General features: G+C 36.7%; 1 protein-coding gene across 1 annotated transcript in view; it reads right to left on the reverse strand.

Moving 5' to 3' along the window:
• Window positions 1-16,855: 16,855 nt before the first annotated feature.
• Window positions 16,856-26,852, reverse strand: part of LOC121419538 — a 30,424-nt gene continuing 20,427 nt past the window's right edge. The window contains exons 6-7 of the mRNA XM_041613993.1: window positions 25,840-26,094; window positions 16,856-18,015 (exon numbers count right to left, since the gene is read on the reverse strand). Of these exons, the coding sequence (XP_041469927.1) occupies window positions 17,483-18,015; window positions 25,840-26,094 (788 nt within the window). The 3' untranslated portion in view covers window positions 16,856-17,482. The remainder of the gene's footprint in view (window positions 18,016-25,839; window positions 26,095-26,852) is intronic.

The raw sequence follows: 26,852 nt of genomic DNA on the forward strand, positions 1-26,852 counted from the left end.
AGTAAAAACATCTTAATTTATTCATAATTCAAAAGTTCTATAATTTTTTTCATTATAATCGTTAGCATTTGACCTAAATATACCTGTAGGCCTTGCACATTCAAACTACTCCCCTTCCCCATGTTTGTGTACATTTTAATTGAATTTGTTTTGTTGTGTCGTCGATATCTTGCGTGATATGGAGTGCTGATAAATAGTGGTCATACCCTGAAGGAATATGGGATGGTGAATAGATTCCATTCAAAGAAGAATTAAGGCATTCCTACGCTCGCTCCAAACATCAATCAAAAACTCAAATTTCGTGGATCGGTTCGATACTGCCTGGTCCAATATTGGCTGTGACATTGGCGCTGGTCTACATCATCCAGACCTTGTTGGCTCTCCACATGCTTAATACATGTATCTCACATGTTTTTGTCTATGAATGTTTCATTAATTCCCTAATTCTATGATCTATAAATTGTAGAAAAGAATGATTGCCATAATTTTCTTTTAATTCAGAGGCAGTTTTGGGAGCATAACTTTCGTTCACACTGAAATTCACATGCACAGGCATTGCACTTCATACATGTACATGTACGTCAATGGCAATATGGCATATTTCTAAGTTGTAACTGAATAAAAAATCTGTCAATACAGTAAAGTATAATGAACTAGTATTGAAATACATGTACTGTACTGTAATAATAATAATAATAGCTGCATATTTACCCAGGGTAACCACTTCAGTTCCGAAAACTGTTCTCCCAGCGGGACCTGCTATCATTACACCGGCTTTAGCACGACTACTTTGATCAGCGCTCGAGCATTCAAGGAATTTCTTCCTAGCGGGTACCCATTCACCTCACCTGGGTCGAGTGCAGCACAATGTGGATAAATTTCTTGCTGAAGGAAATTACGCCATGGCTGGGATTCGAACCCACAACCCTCTGTTTCAAAGTCCGAAGACTAATCCACTGGGCCACAACGCTCCACTAATATGCATCCCTTTAGCATTATGATTACGACATCGGTGCCATATTGCAAAACATGAAACTGCAGGTCCCATCCTAAATCTATTGAAAAAAACAAAAACATTGCCATCTACAATTTACAAGATTTTTTAAAAAAGGTTTGATCATTTAAGACTAGACCTAAAAACCTGGGATGTAATAACACCGCGCAACAGCCTTACCGTGTAAATGAACTTGTATCGCTAAAGTTCAGGGTGGCATACTACAATAGAGAACACACAAAGGATTCTATCAAACCAAGGGGTAATAATATTGTCCGAAAGGTCCGTAAACACCTGCCCCATTACAAGAAAGTGCACAATATGCGCCAAAACAGGGGTAATTCTCGGCAGCTTTTTATCGTGGGTGTCGAACGTGACAGCCCAATAGAGATCACAGCCTCCGGAAGAGATCTGTGGGAGAAAAGGAATTCCATCTTCGTTTTCGCATTGCAACGAAACAGAGTTAATACTGCATTGTAGTTCTGTTTACATCAAGTTAAACATTGAAACACCTAGTCCAGATGAATGTTTTATTTAAACTGTAAAGCCGTTCATACATTCAATGTTATGTTCTTTATGAGCAAGTTTTTTTATGTAAAAAATTCCTATAAAAACTGTAAAATTCATTAATTTAATATCCATGATCTTTTAGATTTTTTTTAGATTTTGTGTTACTTGGTAGTAGGGTCCATGGTCTAAATAATTTTTAATGCTTTGAAGATTGAACTCAACTTGTAACGAGGAAGACTGGGCAAGCATTACTTGGTAGTAAACTCAAATATACACACACAGCTCTTGGAAATTATGGACCCACATGGAACTGTAATACCTTGGTCACATTTGCTCTACGGCGGCCGTACAGCAAGTCGAAAACAGTCGTTTTATTCATTTTGATTCAAACCACCTATGCAGCTGGTACAAAAAATGTAAAAACGGCTGTTTTCGCAGTAGAACAAATGTGACCAAGGTATAACTCTTGCGTGATACAATGCACTAAACCAATAGCCCCCTTCCCTCCCTCACCGCCCCAATATTTCCCCAAAGTTCTCTCAAATGATTTAGTATTTCATAGCTAAAATTAAATATAAATTTCTTCATGAATTTGGACCAAATATTTGCCTAATCTGAATGGACTTTAAGAAGGAAAGAACCGGTGCAATTGGTTCTATTTGGAAGGTCGCACAATGTACATTGCAGAGTTCACTTTGCGGTGGTACATCAATGCTTGTTTACTACATTGCTGGAGCGACTGGGGGCTATTCTTTGAGAAAGACAGGAGTTTGGGGGTACAATACAAACCCATCCCATTTAGCTAGGATTTAAGTAGGTAAATTGGTTTTAGAAAAAGGTGGACTGGGTTATTTTTCCCACAGCCTTGATGTCTGTGTAGTAGTATAGAAGCAATCTTGACTCTTTACAAAAGTTCGTCTGAAGGTTCAACCATGGACCTATTCAACAAAGATTGCAAGCATATTCTTGCAAATCGGCTATTACAAACAAATACTTATTATCAGCATTTATGATGATTGCTATCGAAGAAAACATTCTTCAAATTGAACCGTTGGAAATAAAAATCATTTTAATGTAGAATGCCTCGTTGAATGTGTATTTTTCCCGATTTTTTTAAATTTGTCATTTCTTCTTTTTTTTGGGGGGGAGGGCTACTTTTCATGACAGATTGCCTGAATCTGTGCCATTGGTTTAAGCTTTAACATTGCAGTGAATAATGAATATCGGGGATCTTTTTTTTAGGGCTCATTTGAGCAATTCAGTGGCAAAAATCGCCTTGAGACCTTGTGATTTTTTCCCCTGATTGTTGTTCACTATGTCATCGATTTTGGGCAATGCCTCACAAAGACACAAGCAGTTTGATTTTTCAAGAGGTCAAGCAATATTACGATTTTTGTTCATATTTTATATGGTATAATAAATTGAAATTGGAAAATTGGATCAGTTTGTTTGGAAATAACATGGGCAAAAAATGATAGAATAGATGAGATGGTAGCCCCAAATCATTCAAGTATTGGGACAAAATATATAGGTGGTTTCAAACCGCCTCGATCATAAGAATCCCCATTGAATTACGAGAACTTTTTTAGGCTAAAAAATACCCATTAATCATTCTTGCATTCACACTGCCCTGAAACATACCTTTCAGTTCCTGAAGTTATGAGCATGCGCAGTAGGGTCTGATATGCAAGTGAGGTGCGAGATTCAAAATCACTGGCTTAGCAGCCACCCAACACGCTGGGCCAAAAGTTCATGTAAAGTGCTTTCACATTGCAAAAATCCCTGCGAAAGTTCTTGTAATGTCACCAAGTACCTACTATTTAGCGGGTATTTTCTTTCGGGGAAATTACACGTAGTTTGCTTTCACATCACCAAAATACCTGGAACTGCCGAACTTCGAGGCGGTCTGAAACCACCTATACTGAACACTACATCTCACCTGGGTTGAGTGCAGTATGATTTGGATTAATCATAGTATATTACCCAAATATGCTTCAAAATGAAAGTGACTAAGTCATTGATTAGATAACGGCTTAACTGCCAGCAATGTTTATTACAAGTTAATGATATGAGAGGATTTCCCCCGCTGACAAACAAGCATTGTTTGTCTGTTTCTGAGAGCATGAAGTCCCTTGCCAATCAATCTTTTTGTCCTTTGAAAGAAAAAAAAAAGAAAAGCTGTGATCTTCGGCCGGATTTAGTCTACACCACAAATATAATCTAAATGTATAACTGCCAATAGAGATAAAATGCACATTTGGATGATTTGTAAGCAGTGAACATGGATACTGTACATAACTTATTGACTAATCCGCTGACTGCTGGTACACTTATAAATTACACACTGCAAAAAGCAAAAAAAAAAAAAATTAAACTTTAAGCAACTCTGTACCATCCCATCACTCTAACATTCACTGTTTACAAAAAGAAGTTATTTCTAAAAGTTTACACACTTCTTTTAAAACTTGAAATAATAGCTGTTAGAGAAAGACAGGCTGAAACAGCTTTGCTTAAAATGTTTATAAACAGTGTTTCAACAGTGCATGGATCCAGACTAGCTCTGCTAAGTAACCAGTCAAACTCTGCATTCAATTTGAATTCTATTTCTAGATAGATATTTTCAATCTCAAAGGATTTTAATTTTTAATTAAACATCCTTACAGTCATACAGATTCAGTCTACATGTAAATCAAGAGCTCACATGTGCACTTTCACAGCCGATCTGCATAAATTTCAAATCCATGTACATGTATATTTAATGAATAAATTCATTTATTTATTTATTCATTTTATGTTGCCTTGTACATCAAGGACAGATATCCTGGTGTTAATGTTGTTACTATTTTCCTTTTTTATCAATAAAAGGTGATTCATATAAAAGGCAAACTATAAAATATGATTTAATCAAGAATCATTTCGGCCATCAGAACTTTAATGGTATGTGTAGGCCTACTAACAAGGCCAACTCATACAGGTCTATCATAATGTAGGCTATGTTGGAATGCTTATTTCACTTCTCCCAGACATCATTAGTATGTGAGGTACATGATTTATTTATAAACATACAACACTCACTGCTTTACAAGTTTAAAAGTAAATGCTGCATTGTATAAATTTACTCAATGATCACACAAGTGACACAATTCAAAGTCTACCCTATTGCAAACAAACACTTAATAGTTTGAGAGGTTCAACATTAAACTATCAACTTGACTGTGTAAATAAACAGAAATCAACTTAAGGCATGACAGAATGTGTTTCTTTGAGCAAGCACTATGAATTTATGATGATGTGAGATATTAAATGAACATACATGTATGGTGGTGACAATTTAGGCCCTATACCAAAAAGCTGAAGTGGATGGGCTCAATGTTAGCTTATGTATGTAAGGCTACAAAACTTGATATAGTGACTAGTGAAATAAAGGCCTGAAAAATATGAAAAACGATCATTCTCTACATGTAACTAAGAACTAAGGAGTCACCTGAATACAGGCAACAGCCCACTGAATTTAATCCTTTATTCCAAAATGGGGGGAAAATTCAGGATTGCAATATGAATAACTAAAATAAATCTTCCTTATTCCATGGTGCTGTCTCATCACACGCTTCTATACAATCTTCTACACACGATCACCCATCAATCTTCCACAGTGAAACGCCAAAAAATTTCACACTGCCAGGTTATAAGCCTAACGCAAACATACGCAGCTGCAGCAATTATACAAACAAATCCATCTTCTAAAAGGGAATCACACAATTGCCACACCAGCACACAATGTGCATCTTCTTCATGTTTATCTTTATTGTGTCAATGCTAAGATGTCAAGTGATACTGCTAGAAGTGCCCGTTTTGTTACAGATTTTGTTTTAGCGGAGAGTTACTTCAGGGTGTTGTAAGGTTTATTTGCTCTTACATGTAGGCCTAAGGAAAGCTTACAAAATCATGTACAGGTCTACCCTCATCAGAATTTTTTCTTTTATAAGGGATGGTCCAAGCTGAAAGTATTTCAATATAGCTTGATAAATGGAGTAGAATTCACTGAGCAAAATGCCGAAAATTTCATCAAAATTCGGATAACAAATAACAATGTTATTGAATTTTAAGGTTTAGCAATATTTTGTGAAAATAGTCATCATGAATAATAGGTGGGCCAATGATGTCACATCTTCAGTTTGTTCTTTTGTATTTTATTATATGAAATTAGGTTTATTCAATTTTAGTTTCCTCCAAGAACTACAAAAATTGGATTGACCACTGATTTTTAGTGAAAAAGATATTTATTGCTGCAACTTAATTCATTATAAGGGAGACATATTATTCACACAAGTATGAAATAATGAAAAAAAATAATGAAATTTTCTGCATTTTGCTCAGTGAATATAAAGATATAAATATTTTATAAAATAAATTAAGAACTAAGAAGTTTACCAACCGATTGTCCTATGCTTGAATAGGCAACCATGAATCTACTAGATACAACTAGCCAACCAATCATTACACATTAATGGATACCAAAGACACAAAAGCTCTGTCTGGGGATCATCCAAGGATTAAGGATTAACTGGATAGGAGGGAGACAAGACCCCAAAGAAGTTCAAAGAAGAGAGGGTCTTTATTGTTTTGGAAGATTGATCATCTTAAGATCCTTTATCCTAATCAGGTTCTAAAGACCTATTCAGATTGACTTTTAAAGCTAGTATTGACCCCCCCCTCCCACCCCTCCCTCCATGTCCTCCCATGTAGACGAGTATCAAATCAGTGTGGATTGTTTACAGGGCAGCTTGGTTTATTTGCCCTGGTAGACCATATTTATCATGATTTACAGGTACATGTATATTCTATGTTGTTCTATTTTGTTCTGTGGTAAATGGGTGCCCTTGGTATGGGTTGAGGAGTTTAATTACTACATGTACATGTATCTTCAATGTGCTAGATAATGAAAAGTGTGAACATTCAAAAGAGCACTAAGTCTAAAGCACAAAGTACAAATTATACATTCAATTCAATTCAATTCAAGGTTTATTAAAAACATGAGTTGCAGCCAAATGGCTGAATTGGTCATGTATACAAAGTAAAAACAAAAGACTCATTACCATTTATGGTAGCGATTGTAAGGCCTACTGTTTACAAAATGCTTCTTTTTATCATTCACACATTGCATTCTCCGCAAGTCAACTTTTCTCCTTGGTTTCAATTCGATCAATTGCTTACCTTTGAATTCATAAAATCAATTGGAAAATAAAGTCTACATCTAACTCAAATGTCACCCTCATATCAATTATATTTCAATTTCATGTTTTGAGAATCATGTATCTCAATCTAATCTCCCTCTCAAGAATGATATATATGAAGGGTTTGTATCATCAAATTAGAATGGACTGTGGCATGTCTATCCCACCAAACTCTTCCCTTCATTTAAGAAATAAAAAAAAACACCCCACCTCTATTTTCCCCAAGCATTTAATAATCAATAGTGCCATTCCAATGACCCTAAAATTGAATATAATTCCTGCGACAAAATGTTGTCCCTGATTATCGATCTTGCTTTTTTCACCGCAAGACCCATGTTTATGGTCTAAGAAAGGGGCCGAGACAATCGCAATCAATCAAGATTTTTGTAAATGCCCTGGCAGTCGAAGCGTTTAAAGTTTTATTGATTAGTTAGATTATCACCGGGTTGTGGTGAGGATGACAGGCGCGGGGTGAGAGACGGAGAGTCTAGAAGTATCATGGGTCCAACAGAAAAATTATTTTGTAATGTATGTATTTTGGCGAGGGGGGGGAGGGCTAATTGCTCTGACTACCTGAATCTGCAATATTCAATAAGCTTTAATATTGCAGCGAATGGGGGTTAGCAGGGGCTCTATTTTTCATTTTCCACAGCTCTTTTGAGCATTTCGGGGACCAAATCGTCGGAACCCTATTTATTTTCAAAACATAGTATCAAGATTCGTGTTTAAACCTGGGTTTCACTGTAGACGAGCATTAAATAAATTCACTGCACAATGATGCAGTCTCCAAATTTTATATCACTATCAGCATGGGGAATTACTAAGGATTATCCAACCAGTCGAACCCGATGGACCCTAACGGTGTATTCATATTTTTCATAAGTGTACTGGGATTAGCCCGGTACCATCGCACAGCAGTGTACAATAGGGCATGCAGAGCACCTGCACAGATGTATACAGTCTGATCAATTACTCTAATCACTCAACTTGCCGTCGATGATTTATGTGAGTGAGATCTATAGGCGAACACAGACGAATGGGGGCTAGGGCCGATTTTGCCCCCAATATATACTCAAAAGAGCCATAGAAACTGAAAACACAAGCCCTGGGAAGTCGCCATTTGCTCAAGTTATATAGGCCTCCATCTAATATTGCACATTCAGGTGGTAGGTTATTTGTGAAAAGCAGCCCCCCCCCAAAAAAAAAAAAAAATATTGTTAGTCTGATCATTTATAATTGGTTTATACTTTCTGATCCAAAACATTTTGTGACCCATGGCCACAGGAATGTTTTCTTGAATTTCTCCACCCCTCCCCCCTTCTCTTCCGTAAAATGTATCCAACTTGACCCCATCCCTGTTCTTCTTCTCCTCTTGCCCCCTCTCCTTTTCTCTCTTAATTTTTGTCACTCTCTGAAAGTTGATCTTTATTGTTAATATCCCATAAACCACTTTCACTCTCTCCACAAGGGATCATAAATTAACCAGTCCACAACAGATCTGACCCTTTTAATATCTTGGTATCACTACATATCCGGGGGGGGGGGCACTTACATTGACGAGTGGATACCATGCGCGACCAAAAAACACGTAAAAAGGATGTCTTTTTCAAGATAGGGCATGTTACGTACGTAAATTGATAAGGTGTCAAAAACACAAAAATAATGAAAAAGGGGTATCTATTTCGCTAGGAAAGCTAGGGTCAAATTTGTTAGGATGATAAAACAAAATTAAAATGTTTTATAAAGGATGTCCTTTTTGCCCCAACACTACGTAATTTGAGTCTGATTTTCGCGAGGTGTGGAAGGTGGGGCCGTACTAAAACCAAATGAAGTGTAAAGGTAAAACTGACGACCGCTGGACGGACCCGTGACACAGCAATAAAATATTGCTGTACTTGTTTAGGGGTTCATATCAGGGAATACTTATCAAGAGTATCGTTTTGTTTCCAATACTTGTTAAGGGTAGGGTTTCACACACAAATACTTGTTAAGCCTTAAGGGGTGCATTTTCAGAATATGGAAAATACCTGTTTAGGGTGCTTTTCAAGACACCACGGTCGCGCATGGTATCCACTCGTGAATGGAAGTGCCCCCCCCCCCCGGCTACACTTCTAAAATATGAATTCATTTCCTCACATATTTGAGTTTGACCAGTTTGAATAGTACGACAATACGCCAGATGGTGGCCTGTACTTATAGAGAAGAAGAAGACCAAGTCTTTAAATTTACTTTTTTTTATTGAAGTATAAAATCATGATTGATAAATATCATGTATATTTTATCATTTAATATGTTCAGCTTTCTTGTGTTTGAACACAATTCAATTCAATTTGAATTTGATCAACATGGATGGAGATTGGATTCTTGCAGTCATTTGCAGACATGCCTACTGGTATTGCATATTTGAAGAGTCAGAATAAAGACAATTAAATTATGCCACACAATTCGCATCTCATTATCATTATCATCTCAAATGATGATGCACACCGAATCATGTACACAGGCTCCGGCGAAGGAACATACACACCACCCCACATGTATATTGCACGCATATAATCATCCACTACCAGAATGCGTCTGGCCGCCGCATCCTTTCTTAGATCGAAGGAGGCAGTCCGATACGACCCGCAGCATCTCACGAATTTTTTATCCAAATCGAAGAAATCGAATGAAAATCTCACTGAACCTACCTCCACATAACCAGCCGATGCCACAGAAAGTATTGCGAGTAGTAAAACCAAGTAGAAAGCGACATTCGACGCCATTTTGATGAAATTTTCCATCGAAATTCCAACGCCCTCCTCACAGGTTTCTACGTTGATTCCAATTTATTTATTCCAAGTCCGTTCAGCGCGTGTGTACGTGTTGTACTAGCTTCACCGACTGTATGGGGCGAAGTCCTCGCAAGCGATTCTCAAATACGGCCAGCGAGTGTGTATTCTTGTGTGCATAATATACGTTCCCCCTCTTCTTCCCTCTCTCTGCTCCGTTCCCTTGTGGATGCACAGATAAATGCGATCCGCGATGGTTTATGACGTCAAATCTTTAATTACAACACGCCGTTATGAATGGTCAGCTTTTTCAGACAGGTGACAATTTGGTCCTCTCTTATCAAGGAGCTTCTTGCTCTTTTGAATGCGCTTTGGTGGAAGAAGAGCGGCTTTTTAAAATGATCTCCCAAGCCCGCTACCTGAATTACGCGAATGTATTACATTTCATAAAAATACGCGGTTGAGTTGATATTTAGGGGAAGTCCGTTTTTTTTCCTCGCTTTGTTTGTAAACAAACCACAAACTTGGGCCCCGAAAAGTCTCAAATCTCCTGATTATCATATCGCTCCTGAATTTCAGGTCGCCGATATTTTCAATACTTTCCTTTTTCAACAAAAACTTGCAATCCCTTTTACTTTTATTTTTTCCAAATATTTTGTTAAAGGCTTGGCATTTAAGAAAAAAAAATGAATATGTATGCCTATTTCTGGCCATTTTCAATGTAGAGTAGGCCCATTGCGGGGTAGATAACTACCCCCAAGAAAAGAGAAAAGTTATGTATTTAATAAATTATTAAAATGTGAATATTCAAACATGTCAACCAATTAATATTTCGTTAATCAGTATTTATTGCCTTTTACCTTACCGCTCTCTGTTTAGTTTTAAGCACGTCAGAGTGCAATCAAGTCAATTTTTCATATTATTATGAACAAATATTGATTCAACTAAAACTTCCTACATTAGCATATCGCTCACGGTGCGCAAGGAGATATGATCGAAACATACAAGTTATTTTACAGGAATGACCAAGAGGTAGTGCCAGATTTGGGTCAGGTGCATATATATGGGCCTAAAAGAGGTCATGATAAAAAAATTGTACATTCCGAGGTCAGTAACCGAGAAACGACAGAAATTTGTTTACATATAGAATGAGGAAACCTCATGGAATAGTCGTAGTAATGAACTAGTAAATGCACCCATTGTCCACAGCTTCGAAAATCGATTGGATAAGTATTGGAGATGTGAACCTGTGAATTAGCTCAAGTTTGATGCTAACCCACCAGGACATGATCTGGCCAACCTAAAAAGGAGACAGAATTTTGAGCTGAATATAGTCATAGACTGCGTTTAGAAGCATCCATAATAAAGGATGGATGGATGTGGTGATTTTTTACGTGATTGCTAAGAAAGCATGAATGCTTGTAAGCAAGCAACCAGAGGACCGACGGCTTAAAGTCCCCTCCGAAGGACCTGGTACTGAGGATTAATGCCTTACCAAAGGGCACTAGCGCACCTAGTGGGAATCGAACCCGGGTCACCAGAATACGAATCCCCCGCTCTACCGACTGAGCTATCGCGCCTCCATAGGGATGGATAATAAAAAAACCAGTGTATTATTATCTTGCTAATTAATAGGAATTATATTTCATTTTGTGTGCTGGTTTTTCGTTCGCATTAATATTCTTCGTTTTACTTGGTTTCCTACCGGTTTCCTATAGGGCCTATACTGTTATTTGCCCACCCCCTCTCTCCCTCCTTCAACCTCCCTCCCACCTTTCTCTCTCAAGTCAGACGGCAGGCCATTCTGTTTTTTGTGTATGCCTAAAGTGAAACCATTTTGGGATGAATTAATTTCTGGTGTTAATAATAAAAAAAAGAAATCATCAATATTGCACCTTTCAATTAAAAAAAATAGTTTGGTATACATATGATTGTGATGATTTCTCCTGTTAAAATATTTTATATAATTCATGTCTGTTAATTTCAAAATAAACCATTGAGTGTCGATGGTTTCAAGGCGGCTTTGTTAAAGTGTAACATGGACTTAGAATATTATCTTGCCATGGAAAAAGACAAACTCGCTCTCTATTTCCAAAAGGGAAATCTGATTTGATGAGTATCTAATTTTAATAATGTCTTCACTCCCGGTTTCTTTATGTATATATATATTTCTAAATCTTATTTTCCCTTTTTCATGATTTTGGAATTTTTTATCTGTAATTATTTTGTAAATGTTGACGCTGAATTATATAAATAAATATTGAAAGATAAAAAAAAAGTCGTTTTATGACCACCGTGTAGACAGATGACTGCTCCACTGTCACAGAGCTATTTCCCTGACACGGGCTTGAATGCATATTTTCATAATTCATTTTCAAAAGAATACAACAAACAAAATACAAGCAAGGATTGAATTTTATTTATTTTTCATCTTTTTCATGTATCTGCGTTTTCAATTTCATTATGATGCGAGAAACAATGATGGTCCACCCACTGATCTGTAGATTTCATATACATGGACATCTCCGCACATTCTGAGGACTTATTGCAGTCATTTTCGTATAGCGCCCTCTCTGGGAATCTACTGCACAACTTCCTCGAATCAAAGCGTTCGCTACTTTCGATTGATTGCTTTCGTTATGATTTTCCTACTGATTTTGATTTTCATTGTATTGTGTTATGATATGATGTAGCTTACTTCTGTTTCCTCTCGTGACCAGCTATTAACTTCAGTTCAATATTTACAAAGACAGATCAATTTACCAATTGACTTACAACATAAATTTAAATCAATTTTGTAGGCCTACAATACCGGAATAACAGAAAAAAGGGAAAGGAAAGGGGACTTAATAAAAATATTAAAGACCACCTTGTAAAAAATATTTCATAAATGAAAAAAATAAATTAATATATAAACTGAAATGAATACATATATAAAATTATTCATCTCCTTTCGAACTTCCTTTCAGCTACGCCCCTGCTAGTCACACGAACGGAGCCAACTCCTAACCGAGTAATGGTATGTCATAGGTAATAACATAACAGCTTTGATCGTTCCGATTTCGATTTTGCCGGTGTGACTGTTGCATAGCTTCGTCCGAAAGAAGCAATGAATCGCTTTGTTTTGTTGTGTCATATTGTATTTTCTTTTAATTTTTAAGGCATTTTTAGAATTATATTTATATTTTTCCTGCATATTTTTTAAAAATTAAGTCTCTTTTCCTTTTTCCTCGCTTTTTTTTCCATTTCCCCTGGTCTGCAGGCAAAGACCCTGATTGAAATTTTGATCAAAAGAGGGTCTTCACACAAGACTAGGATATAAAAATAAATCTTGCAGTGTCAATTCCTGAGCGAAAGGGCATTATGTACACAAGCCGTTGTAGGCTGTGCGTTCAGACAACTCAATTCGAGTGAAGGGTTTGCACAGCGGAATAATTCGTTTTGTTCAGGTTAGTTTTATTGGTTTTAAAAATTGTTTTTAATTTTCTACAGTAACCAATTTACATATTTTGTCTTTCATTTATTCGCATTTCTTGTCAATTTCTTATCTACCCAGTTTGATTCTTCTTTCCATTTGTTTTCACTTTATTTTTGTGCACTGTTACGGACCCCCTTCTTTGCTTACTTTAATGTGTTATTGTATTAGGCATTTTAACTCTCTGACAGCGAAAGAAGTTATTGATCAATACCATACTAACGAAAAGAGTTTATACAGAACTTTACCTGAAAATATCGTGTCTTTCAGAAACCAAGGCACATGGATAATTCGCGACTCCCTCAATCGGAAAGGTAGACACATAAAATAAAAGCAGTCATTTCCCTCACCAGAAACCTACCAAACCAGAAAGCAATTAAACGCCAGAAATATGTAATGAGCAGTAAACTAAGGCTATATATTCAAGAGGCCTGGGACCCAGTCATTAAAAGTAAGTACCAACTATGATTATACATATTATGATGGATAAAGGGGCGGATGGGGGGGGGGGGAACCATGTAATCCTCCCCTCTTGTGCCCCCACTAATGGATTCACCTACCGTAGCCAATATTGTGACCTTGTCAAGAAGAAATACATTTCTTTGGAAGATTTGAGTGTTAGACATTGTGTTCATTTCGGGAAGATGCGATCCACACTGTTAAATGTCCAGATTATAACCATATAAAGGGAATATGTCACTACAGTGTTTGCGTTCACAGGATGGTCACACTTTGCGTGGAGTCTATGGAGATGTGGACACCATCATGGTGTTAAGTGTTCACATCGTGTGGATTCTGTGAAGATGTATTTCACACTGTGGACACCTGTACAATGTCAGTGTTCAGAGTGTGTTCACATAGTGTGATCTTAGTGTTAGTATTAAAGTGTTTTCACACATAGTGTGGACTCCATGAAGATGTGATCCACACTGTGGACACTTCTATACACAGTGTTAGTGTTAAAAGTGTGTTCACAGTCATACACGGTGTGGACTCGGTGAAAATGTGATTCACACTGTGATCACCTGTACAATGTCAGTGTTCAGAGTGTGTTCACATAGTGGGATCTTCGTGTAAAGTGTGTTCACACATAGTGTAGACTTTGTGAAGGTGTAATCCACACTGTGGTCTCTTCTATACTCAGTGTTAGTGTTAAAAGTGTGTTCACAGTCACACATAGTGTGGACTCGGTGAAAATGTGATTCACACTGTGGTCAACTGTACAATGTCAGTGTTCAGAGTGTGTTCACATAGTGGGATCTTCGTGTAAAGTGTGTTCACACATAGTGTGGACTTTGTGAAGATGTAATCCACACTGTGGACACTTCTATACTCAGTGTTAGTGTTAAAAGTGTGTTCAAAGTCTCAAACTGTGGTCACCTGTACAATGTCAGTGCTCAGAATGTGTTCACATAGTAGGATCTTAGTGTTAGTATTAAAGTGTTTTCACACATATTGAGGACTCTGTGAAGATGAAATCCACACTGTGGACACTTCTATACTCAGTGTTAGTGTTAAAAGTGTGTTCACAGTCACACATAGTGAGGACTCGGTGAAAATGTGATTCACACTGTGATCACCTGTACAATGTCAGTGTTCAGAGTGTGTTCACATAGTGGGATCTTCGTGTAAAGTGTGTTCACACATAGTGTAGACTTTGTGAAGGTGTAATCCACACTGTTGTCTTCTATACTCAGTGTTAGTGTTAAAAGTGTGCTCACAGTCACACACAGTGTGGACTCCGTGAAAATGTTATTCACACTGTGGACACCTCAACGGTGTTAGGATGTTCACATATACTGTTATACTGTGTTAGGATGTTCACAGTGTGTTCATATACTGTGGACTCTTTGAAGATGTAATTTACACTGTGGACACCTCTACAGTTTTAGAATTCACAGTGCGTTCACTTATAGTAAACTCACTAAACAATGGTTAATTTCAGCACATATTAAAGCCTGTGTATAGCTTTGGTAAAGGGTCAATAATGTGATTGATAATCGAATATCATCTAATATGACAGTCTTACTGAAGCGTAGAGACCGTTAGATATTTTTCCAACTGCACTTCTCTGAGAAAATTTCAAATATTCAAATCTTGGATATATAGCACCCTCTCTCGACGATGCTTGTTTTAAATTTAAAAAATGGCATTCAAGCACTTATCTTATGAATTTAGTGATTAGATATCCAAAAGTTACAGACAAAGAACATATCTTGAAAGTTTCAGCCCATTCCATGATTTGGAATAGGATTTAATTGAAAGACAAAAACACACAGATATTTTAATTTGATCGGGTGACCCGATCAAGTTAAATTTCCATGTAAAATCGCAAAATTTATCCTGTAAAACACATTTTCATTTCATATCCTCCACATCATAACGGTTATAGGGCATATTCATTCATATTAGCTAGCAATGAATTGGAATAGTGATAGGTGCATTTTGGTGGATTTACCAAAACTATACACAAGCTTTAAGAGCGTGAAGACTATTTCACATTGTGAGTACACATTGTTCCACACTGTGAATACATTGTGTTATTTCCAATTGGGCTCATCTCTTTGAATTGACGTGCGATTTTCGGGTTGATTGATATATATATATATATATATATGATCATTTACTTCCAGAAGCATATTGAGTAATCATATTATTTCATTCAAAACCTGGAGAACGGGGAAGAATCTGTAAGCTTTTAATATCGCTCTTTTAATTTTTCCCTTTTTTTTCAAATATACATTTAACTCGATTTTTGTTCAGTTCGTCATCTTGATGAACGTGTGTGTGAGGGTGTGTGTGTGTGAGGGTAAGTGTTTTTTTTTTTTTTTTTTTGGGGGGGGGATATTCCAGTTTAACTGTCAACCCATGCCACCTAAAACGGAAACTGAAAGATCGCCCTCTGGAGTTAATGCCATGTTCTATTTTCCAGTCGACTTTAAAATGCAGATATTTCAAGCTCGCTCACCATAGGCTAATCGTGTTGATGTGATGATCTCAGGCTATGAGCTGGTTTATAAAGCATGACAAGGTCTTTCAAGGTCTAGATATTTTGAGGTCATACCATTTCAAGCTTTCCAAGTGAGAAGGCCATATCATTAATTTCAGCACGCGCTTCGCGCTCACGTAATTGATCTAGTCCTTAGGCTAAGTACCATGTTATTTGTGAAAATAATGCTAATATGTACTTGAAACTTCATATGGACTACTCCCCCTTCAAACTAAAGTTTTTATAAATCCAAAATGTGTTGAAATATTGATCTATACAATTCGGGTTCCGTAAATATAGCATTACAAGGGAATGGTATGTTAAACAATGATACAATTATGTAAATAAATAATTTACATCAATAAAAATTTTCAATAAAATGGTGTGCGTATTTTTTAATGTTCACGCTCTTGCATCAAAATTTAACACCGCATTTTCCAAATATGCCCTCCTGGAAGTCTGTTTTACGTAAGCCACCGTGGGCCCATTTCATTAGATAACATTGGCATGATATTGTAAACATTCAGTTTAAATTTCAAAATAAAAATTGTAGCCCGAAAGGGGAATATTGACCTTTTAAGCATTGGCTGAAGGGAGACAAACTAAACAAATAAATAAAATTTTACTAACATATTTTGGTTGACTGTGATCAAATCCAATTGCGAACTTTCTCATTAATCGATTGATTCAAAATCGCACAAAATTTAAATCGTTACACGACCTAAGTTGGTTAGAGTTCACCCAACTGCTGTGTTTTCCTGAGTGAATTCGTGGCTAGTAAACTAAACAAACTTGTACACATTTTTTTAGACAGCACTGTCGTTGTATAAAGTAGATCACTACCAACATACACGTGTATAAAAAAATGACTTAACTAAGCAAACACATAATAATATACACATTTTTAGAATGCACTGTCAGATAACGTAGATCACTGGCAACATTATGTGTATTAAAACAACAACAACAACAACAAAAAACACGTAAAAATTGTTGTTTATATAGTCATGGTCCATCTATTTACTTGTATCTTTAGAGCCTTAGACTAATCAGATTTTAAGTGAATTTTATCAAAGCTAAGGAGAATTTTAGTTCATATTCTTTTTACAATCCTTTCTAATCTAAACATACACATTCTGATAATGGTACTAGTACACTGTTAAAAAGACAAACAATAATGATAAGAGGTGATTACATTACCCGTTACAACGATATGAAATTATATCGACGATGATATGAACTTATATTTCCGAACCATTTCATAGAACAAAGAATGCACAGGTCCAGGCTCTCAACGCCAGTACCGACGCGTCACGACTGTGCATACTCCGGTATTCACAATGTAGACTTTAATGTGGTCAGATAGGGCCTTGACACTCAAGTGTGCTGCACATGCATCGTTTGTAGAATTATAATTCTACACCCTCAAAAGGGCTGCAAAATATCCACTCTATGTATATTCATTTTAATCCTATTTATCACCCAATTATGCTAAGCCATCAACATCAACTACAGAATATTTTCATAATCTTCATCAATGGCCACCGTTGGTCGATTCCGGGATTCTGAACCTTCTTCATCTGAACCGTTTGCCTTCGCTGGAAAGTTGAGTCCAGTATAAAGAGAAATACCACCACGAGTTCCATCAAGAGATTCGTAATTAGAACCAACACCCTGCCTTGTTGGATCTTCCTCACCAACAACTGTCGGATGATTCCTAGATCCCGAACCGTCTTCTTCTGAACCGGCTACCTTCGCTGGAAAGTTGAGTCCAGTATAAAGAGAAATACCACCACGAGGTCCATCAAGAGATTCGTAATTAGAACCAACACCCTGCCCTGTCGGATCTTCCTCATCAGTACCTTTTGACGTTCCACCTTTATGACCTTGAACTTGCATTCTGTTCCGGTTTTGCTTCAGTCGTAGGCAGAGAACAATGATGGCGACCACGGAGAGGAACAGAAAGATCTCCGACGCGGCAACAACCCCAATCAGTATGAACACAGGAGCCATATTGAGTACACCTGCGGTTGAGTTCAGAACTAGGTGAATATCATAAGTGAAAAACGAAATGAATTTGAAAAAGAAAATTAATTTGAGTTGGAGAATATTATTCAACCAAATAAAATTTGTTCTGCCTTTTACTGTATCTTGGGAAAATTGGCAAGCATAATGAGAGCTTTACTAGATACCGCAACATAGTTCAATGAAATTTAATTTGAATGACTGGAACGCTCATATAAATTTTTTTTTAAAACTTTCATTAAATTTGTATAACTTTGAACGAAGGGGACACTGGGAAATAATTATGAAGTAAATATCAGGACACCGGGTTGCAATTAGACTAGAACATTTGGTTTTGAATTTTTTTTTAATCAATCATGAAAAAAAACGTACTCAGAATAAAATTGGAGAGAAGAAATATTTTGTTGAACTTTCTATAACTGTGAAAGGTATGTCACCATAGTTGAAACGTACTTTTTGTCATAAAGGAGGTGACTAAGGGCCTTTTCACACGTGAATCTTGAATCATCATTGTGATGATGATTGCGATTGTAATCGAGACTGTGATTAGTGTTCGTGATTCTAATCATGTTCTAGTTTGGTTTCACACGTGCTAAATATTCGTAATTAGCCGTATTTTTCACTGGAATCATCATTTAAATTACGATTTTTTTACCGCATGAAAGGGCGGTAAAGCACGAATCTAGTCCAACTTAAAAGAATCATAAAACGATTTGTGCTCCGATAGCCCCCAACAAATCCATTGTAAGGAAGGAGGGTAATTAAGAGTAATTTTTAATTGTCTATTACAGTAGTCTTATATCAGTCTTGACTGTTTTACTATTTGCACATTTCATAGAAATAGTAACATTTTAATTTTTGTTAAAGCAGAACAATGCGTTTAAAAATCTTACTTGTACCCTTTTCTTATCGAAAAGGTTGAGTTTGTGATATTGAGCACTTGAATGGAGTATCGACATACATGCATTTATTTTTCATTTTCATAAACTTAAAAGACAAGTCGACCCCAACAAAAAAGTTGATTCAAATAACAAGTGGAATGCCTCTGGCCGTCTCACCTGCATCACGCGGTTCAATATAGCAGCAGTGCTGACTTTGAATACTACTCTAGTTACTCGCACAAGATGTTCAGTGATACATGGTTACTCTTATGTCCAAGTTTAATGAACTAGACCACTTTTTATGAACTAGACCAATAAACTTACAGAGATATGATGGTTATTCAACAAAAAACCCCAACATGGCCAAAGTTCATTGACCTTACATGACCTTTGACCTTGATCATGTGACCTGAAACTCGCACAGGATGTTCAGTGATACTTGATTACTCTTATGTACAAGTTTCATGAATCAGATCCATAAACATTCAAAGTTATGATGGTAATTCAACAGATACACCTAATTCGGCCAAAGTTCATTGACCTTTGACCTTGGTCATGTGACCTGAAATGAGCACAGGATGTTCAGTGATACTTGATTACTCTAATGTCCAAGTTCAATGAACTAGACCAATAAACTTCAAAGTTATGATGGTATTTCAACAGATACCCCCGATTCGGCCAAAGTTCATTGACCCTAAATGACCTTTGACCTTAATCATGAGACCTGAAACTTGCACAAAATGTTCAGTGATGCTTGATTACTATTATGTCCAAGTTTCATGAATCAGATCCATAAACTTTCAAAGTTATGATGGGAATTCAACAGATATCCCCAATTCGGCCAAAGTTCATTGACCCTAAATGACCTTTGACCTTGGTCATGTGACGTGAAACTCATGCAGGATGTTTAGTGATACTTGATTAACCTTATGTCCAAGTTTCATGAACTAGGTCCATATATTTTCTAAGTTATGATGACATTTCAAAAACTTAACCTCAGGTTAAGATTTCGATGTTGATTCCTCCAACATGGTCTAAGTTCATTGACCCTAAATGACCTTTGACCTTGGTCATGTGACATGAAACTCTAATAGGATGTTCAGTAATACTTGATTGACCTTATGGCCAAGTTTTATTAACTAGGTCCATATACTTTCTAAGTTATGACGTCATTTCAAAAACTTAACCTCAGGTTAAGATTTGATGTTGACGCCGCCGCCGCCGCCGTCGCCGTCGGAAAAGCGGCGCCTATAGTCTCACTTTGCTTCGCAGGTGAGACAAAAACAGAAAAATCCATTTCATATTTTATATATGAAATATGAAACATTCTCATTTTCTCCTCATTGCCAAGTGAAACAGTGATTAATTCCTCCCTGAACTTGTGGAATTAGAATGTATAATTCAAACAATAAAAAACAAAATAAATAGTGAGTGAGGGACATCATCGACTGTCTCATTTCCATGTCACTAAATTGTGCCTATGACCGTTTTGTGAAAAATAAGCAAACTTTAAATGTCATAACTTTCTTATTTTACATCCGATTTTGATGAAATTTTTTAGCATTATGCTAGTTTGATTTTTCTTGACTTATTCAAATCAACGTTTTTCTGGGGTGGACTTGACCTTTAAAGGATGCAATATTGCTACTATGCTGTCATTGCTCAAAAAGAGAATAACAGTTACCTCTGACAAAGAGGAAACAAAACTCAAGGGGTGATAAATCGTGAATCCGATGTTGTAATGGGAGAAAAAATTGGGACACAGTGTGTCCACAGTGTGGAGCACAAAGTGATATCTCATTCGCCTCGTTCAGTTTGAGCATTCATAAATTACATCCGCACGGCAGAACACACTGTGATTACTCACACTTTAGAGGTGTCCACAGTGTAAATCACATCTTATAAAGACTTAACACTATGGGTACACACACTTTAAACACAGAGCACTGAACAGTTGTGTACAGTGTGAAACACATCTTCACAGAGTCCACATTATGTGTGAACAAATCGTGAACACTAACACGGTAGAGGTGTCCACAGTGTGAATAACAGCTTCAAAGAGTCAACACTATGTGTACACATTGTAAGCACTAACAATGTAGAGTTGTGTACAGTGTGAAACACATCTTCACAGAGTCCACACTATGTGTGAACAAATTGTGAACACTAACACTGTAGAGGTGTCCACAGTGTGAATATCAGCTTCAAAGAGTCAACACTATGTGTACACATTGTAAGCACTAACAATGTAGAGTTGTGTACAGTGTGAAACACATCTTCACAGAGTCCACACTATGTGTGAACAAACTTTGAACACGAACACTATAGATGCGTCCGCAGTGTGAATATCACCTTCACAGAGTCCACACTAAGAATACGAACTGCAAACACTAACACTGTAGAGGTTTCCACATTGTGAATATCATCTTCACAGAGTCCACACTATTTGTACATACTGTAAACACTAAAGAACTGTGTACAGTGAAACACATCTACACATAGTCCACACGATGTGTGTGCAAAGTGCAAACACTAACACTGTAGAGGTGTCCACAGTGTGAATATCAGTTTCAAGAGTCAACACTATGTGTACACACTGTAAGCACTAACAATGTAGAGTTGTGTATAATGTGAAACACATCTTCACAGACTCCACACTATGTGTAAAAAAACTGTGAACACTAACACCCTAGAGGTGTCCACAATGTAAATCACATCTTTACAGAGTCCGCACTAAGAGTAGTGTGAAAAGCATCTTCACAGAATCCACACTATGTGTGAAAAAACTGTGAACACTAACACTGTAGAGGTGTCCACAATGTAAATCACATCTTCACAGAGTTTAATATATGTGTACACACAGGCCCGTATTGTGAAGTCTCGTTTAACTTAGACAACGGTCTAACTCTGTGCTGAAATTATGCGGAACCAAAAAATAAAAAATTCTGTTTCCAAAGTGTGAATATTCTTATGCTTTCATAATGAAGAAAAATACTTTAAAATACTTAATTTACCATTCTCAGACAATTATGAACGATTTGGGTGTCAAATGAGTCAATAATTTGGATGTTTAAGTTAGAGATTTGTGCCCCACTTGGCTCTCCGTAGTTAAACAACAACTTTAAACCAGGGTATAATTTAAACCCGAGTTCAGAATACGGGCCACAGTGATAAGTCACTCTGGAGAGTTGTGCACAGTTTCAATATCATCTTCACAGAGTCCACACTAAGTGGACACTCACACTGTAGATGTGTCCACAGAGTGAATCACATCTTCAGAGTAAACACTATTTTTTTACACCCTGTAAACACTAACACTATAGATGCGTCCGCAGTGTGAATATCACCGTCACAGAGTCCACACTATGTGTGTACACTGTGAACCCTAACACGTAAAAGGTGTCCACAGTGTGAATCACATCTTCTGAGTCCACACTATGTGTGAACACACTGTAAACACTAGCACTATAGATGCGTCCACAGTGTGAATATCACCTTCACAGAGTCCACACTATGTGTACACACTGCGAACACTAACACTTTAAAGGGGTCCACACTATGTGTACACACTGCGAACATTAACACTTTAGAGGTGTCCACATTGTAAATCACATCTCCAGAGTCCACACTATGTGTATACACACTGTAAACACTAACACTATAGATGCGTCTGCAGTGTGAATATCACCTTCACAGAGTCCACACTATGTGTATACATTGTGAACACTAACACTTAAGAAGTGTCCACAGTGTAAATCACATCTTCAGAGTCCACACTACGTGTGAACACACTGTAAACACTAACACTATAGAGGTGTCCACAGTGTGAAACGCATCTTCACAAAGTTCACACTATGTACTGTAAACACACTGCAGATGTGTCCACAGTCAGAATCACATCGTCAGAGTCCACATTATCTGAACACTTTGAACACTCCATTCTCGAGGTGTCCATATTGCTACATCATCTTCTGACTGCCACATTTGAGCATGCGTGAACCGCGTCATCACATTGTCAGTCCACAGTGTGAACACACTGTGTTCTTTCGAGTAACCGAGATAAACAAGAGTGTTCGGGAGGGGGGAAAGGGGTGTGAGAACAGAGTCAGTGAATTGAATAGCTTATTTTAGAGAGAGATGCAGAAAGCGTTAATAAATGAATTGAAAGGAAAGTTCTCCCTGACAAAATGTCGATTGTAAGAATAAAAAAACACTATATAAAAAAGATTGGCGAATAAAGGTTAAAAAAATCATCACGAACCACTGAAAATTGAATTTTATGCATTTTATATTACAAAGCATATGGGAAACTACTCGTATATGACGTCAAAAATAAAAAAAATTATAATAACTTAATTTATCTTCGATGGATTTTACTCAAAACCTTAACCAGTGTATTATCTTTCCTGCTATTTTTACATCAAACTTTTCATCAGGATAAAATTCCCCTTTGCTATAAACCTAATCCCTCAGAGCAAACACTCACAGTACAACAGCTTTCTTGTGTAAGGGAAGCAACCAACTATCTGCATCACAAATGAAATAATATTTTCATTTTAAACACCCTTTCCTGTTTGGCTCACTTTCCATCTATATAAAACATATTTTTTGCTATCCTTCCTGTAAGCCTATATATTTATGCTTAAGCACTGGCTATCCTCTTTTGTTTCCATGTTCCAAACATTCCCCTGATTATTGTTAATGTTTCTTCATCTTGGCCGACACATGTGAACGATTTTGTCTTTAAAACGATGTTTTATCTGTCAAATATAAAGTATAATTTAAAGTTGTGTCATTTCTTTTGTTAGACTGCACGCTACTGAAAATTGAGAAAGTTGTGAGATTATGCTATGACCAGCCGCGCCCCGAAGTATTTTGAAGGGAGTGGGGGTGAGCAATGTTTCATGAAGATGACGTAAGTTCTCAAAGTAAAAAAGGCGTAGGCCTTTTATGCATATATAGGAAAATCACTTTAAATTTCATTCTCTTATTTCTGATTTTTAAAAAATACTTTTCCTGGGTTCCGTAACACAAAGATCAGCGATCAATCGCTAAATGAACTGACCAATCAATATCAATTTTACACACGCATGACGCGTAAAATACTGACCAGGGACCAATCAGTGCGGTTCTTTCATATTTGCAATTCATCGCAAACCTGTGTGTTACGGATCCCTGTTCTTTATTCTTCAATTTACATCGCGCTTGAAGGGGGGGGGGAGTGGCGCCATAGTTCCCCCTATCGCTCTTTGGTGTTCCTTTTGCTTATGCCAAGATAAATAGTCGTTGACACTGTCATGAAACTAGGAATCATTAATCAAATACTAAATAAACTGATAATAATCATGAATATATTCTAAAGATTTAAGCGTGAGGCGAAACTGAGTCTTTATGATATCGTCTTTGAAGCTGCTACAGTATTTATGATTAAATAAGCATGTAACCGCCACCCTTCTCCCAAGAGAGCATGAAACTAGTTCTGCTAAATAGACCATTTCCAAAAGTACAAATAATTAATGATCCCTACAAATAATTCACAATACTTAACATTTTCTTTAAAATCAAATTATATGAAACCATTTTTTTTGTGCTGTTGTACTGATTATTCCAATACAGTTGTATAAGTGTTATTTCCTTACAACATTATTCATCAAAAGTGGCACGGAGTTAATTGATTGTGAACAAAGCATCGTAATTTTTTTAATCACGTATATAGGAGACAGTATAATTTATTTAGTTTTTATAGGCAATTAAGCTATATATTAAGAATATATGGTATAGGCACAGGACCTAAACAATTGTAGACTGACTTGTAAATTCTACGGGCGGCTGGATGCAGGCATGGATAAGCCGATTGAATCATGGTGGGGGAAAAGAGAGTCATGCAATCTGTTCGCCTACTATTTGACTTAAAATAGAAAATGACGATAACAACGATGAATTTACATGCATGAATGACATTAACGGCGTTGGTGATGATGATGATGATGATAGCAATGGTGTGACAACGGTGGTGTTTAACGAAATGGACATGGTAAAAACAATGATGTTAATGATATGACGATGATTAAGCTTCTGCAACTGCAGCAGATATTATTGAAATAACATAAATGTTGTTAATAATGATGATGATGTTTCTAATGATACGAGGGTGGTGATGGAAATGATGACGATAATGGCGAGAGTGGTGCTGTTGTTGATGATGACATTGACGACAACGAAAATAAGACTAAATGATAAGCAGATCGAAAAAATACAGATAATTATGTATACTCGAATTCACTGCTCAATCACCTGTTGGCAATATACCTTCATTCGTATTCTCTGTAACAATGTATTTGTATTATAGCATATACATTATAAGTAACTACATTCTTTATTTTCTTGGTAACCAATTAATTCATATGCCAAAATGAAAAAAAAAAACAGTATAACATTAGACTGAAGTTAGATAGTCAGTTTGATAGATAGATATATAGATAGAAAGAAAGAAAGATAGATAAATTTTATTTTCCCATGGTTAAAAACCAAAACAGGTCCAGAGGTCCAGATTCCGATTTGTATCGGGGGCACGACAAGAATAGATACAGTATACAAAGTAAAAGCTGCACATCTGAACATGTTCCATTCTGAGAATTCTTCAGGCTACCTTACCTGTACACATGGGCGGAAATCCCAGGGGGGACGTGTCCCCCTACTCAAAATAGTAGGGGGAAACAATATCAAATGTCCTCCCTACAACTCAGACTGGGAATAAAACATGTGTTTTGGGACGAGATGACTTTTTTTTTGCTTGTCAAATATATTTTCGTCGAAATGACCTTGTCCCCCCCTACCTTTTTGGAGAGATTCCCGCCCCTGCCTGTACATGCATATTATGTTCATGTCACAGGGTATTGTACAGGCAATAAGACATTGCAAGATTTGAGCAAGCTCCTTGCGTTGAGTGAGTATACTTACTAATTGGACGTGATGACACACTGCACAATCCTCGACCACTGCTAACTAACCCAAAGTCTGATACATTTTCTATGGACGTATTTGTGTACCGAAAATTGATCCCAAGTTCCAGGCAATTGCTCAAAGAGCAGTTGTCCCTTTGGTCCTGTGTCTTGACGACAGAAAAGCAGAGATCACTGGGGATAGGATCGTTGAGTTGTAGCATACGTGATATCTTCAACTTCGAATTTTCTTGAGAAAATGTCATGATGACGCCTGTAAGGAAGATTCAACGAATAAATGCGATAGGATCTTATCTAATCGATTTGTTTAAAAGGATAAATGATATAGTATCCATTAAAGCAGAAACGAACTAGCATCGTCTTAAAAGCGCAATCTCAAGTCCTCAACTACTCAAATCTGGCCAGGTTCCTAACCCACAATGCAATATTCCTAGCAGTGTAGTCTTGTAATACAGTCCCATTTGAATTATAACATTCTAATTCATTACTCAATACATCACTTTATACGGAATTCTTATGTTCTCGAGTAATTTCCGCTTAAAACATTTTTAATTAAATTATAACATTCTAATTCATTACTCAATACATCACTTTATACGGAATTCTTATGTTCTCGAGTAATTTCCGCTTAAAACATTTTTAATTAAATTATAACATTCTAATTCATTACTCAATACATCACTTTATACGGAATTCTTATTCAAATCAAATTATATAAAATTCTAATCTATTACTCAATACATTTATACGGAAGTAATTGTGTTATCAAGTACTTTCCGCATAAAACATTTTAATATCATAATTATAGATTTTTTTGGTCATATTATGACTAAAAATATAGGCAAATTTTCATCTCTATATAAGTCTTAAAAGAAGCTATCTCAAAAAGGTATATTTCAAGAACAGCAATTTATAACACACAATCAATGAGAGACCACACACAATGTTGCTCACTTCGCCCCCCTCCTTTAAAAGGAAATGAAGGAAAACGATGCTGTTCTGTGCCCCCCA

This window comes from Lytechinus variegatus, chromosome 8, assembly GCF_018143015.1.
Source record: "Lytechinus variegatus isolate NC3 chromosome 8, Lvar_3.0, whole genome shotgun sequence".
Taxonomy (NCBI): Eukaryota; Metazoa; Echinodermata; class Echinoidea; order Temnopleuroida; family Toxopneustidae; genus Lytechinus; species Lytechinus variegatus.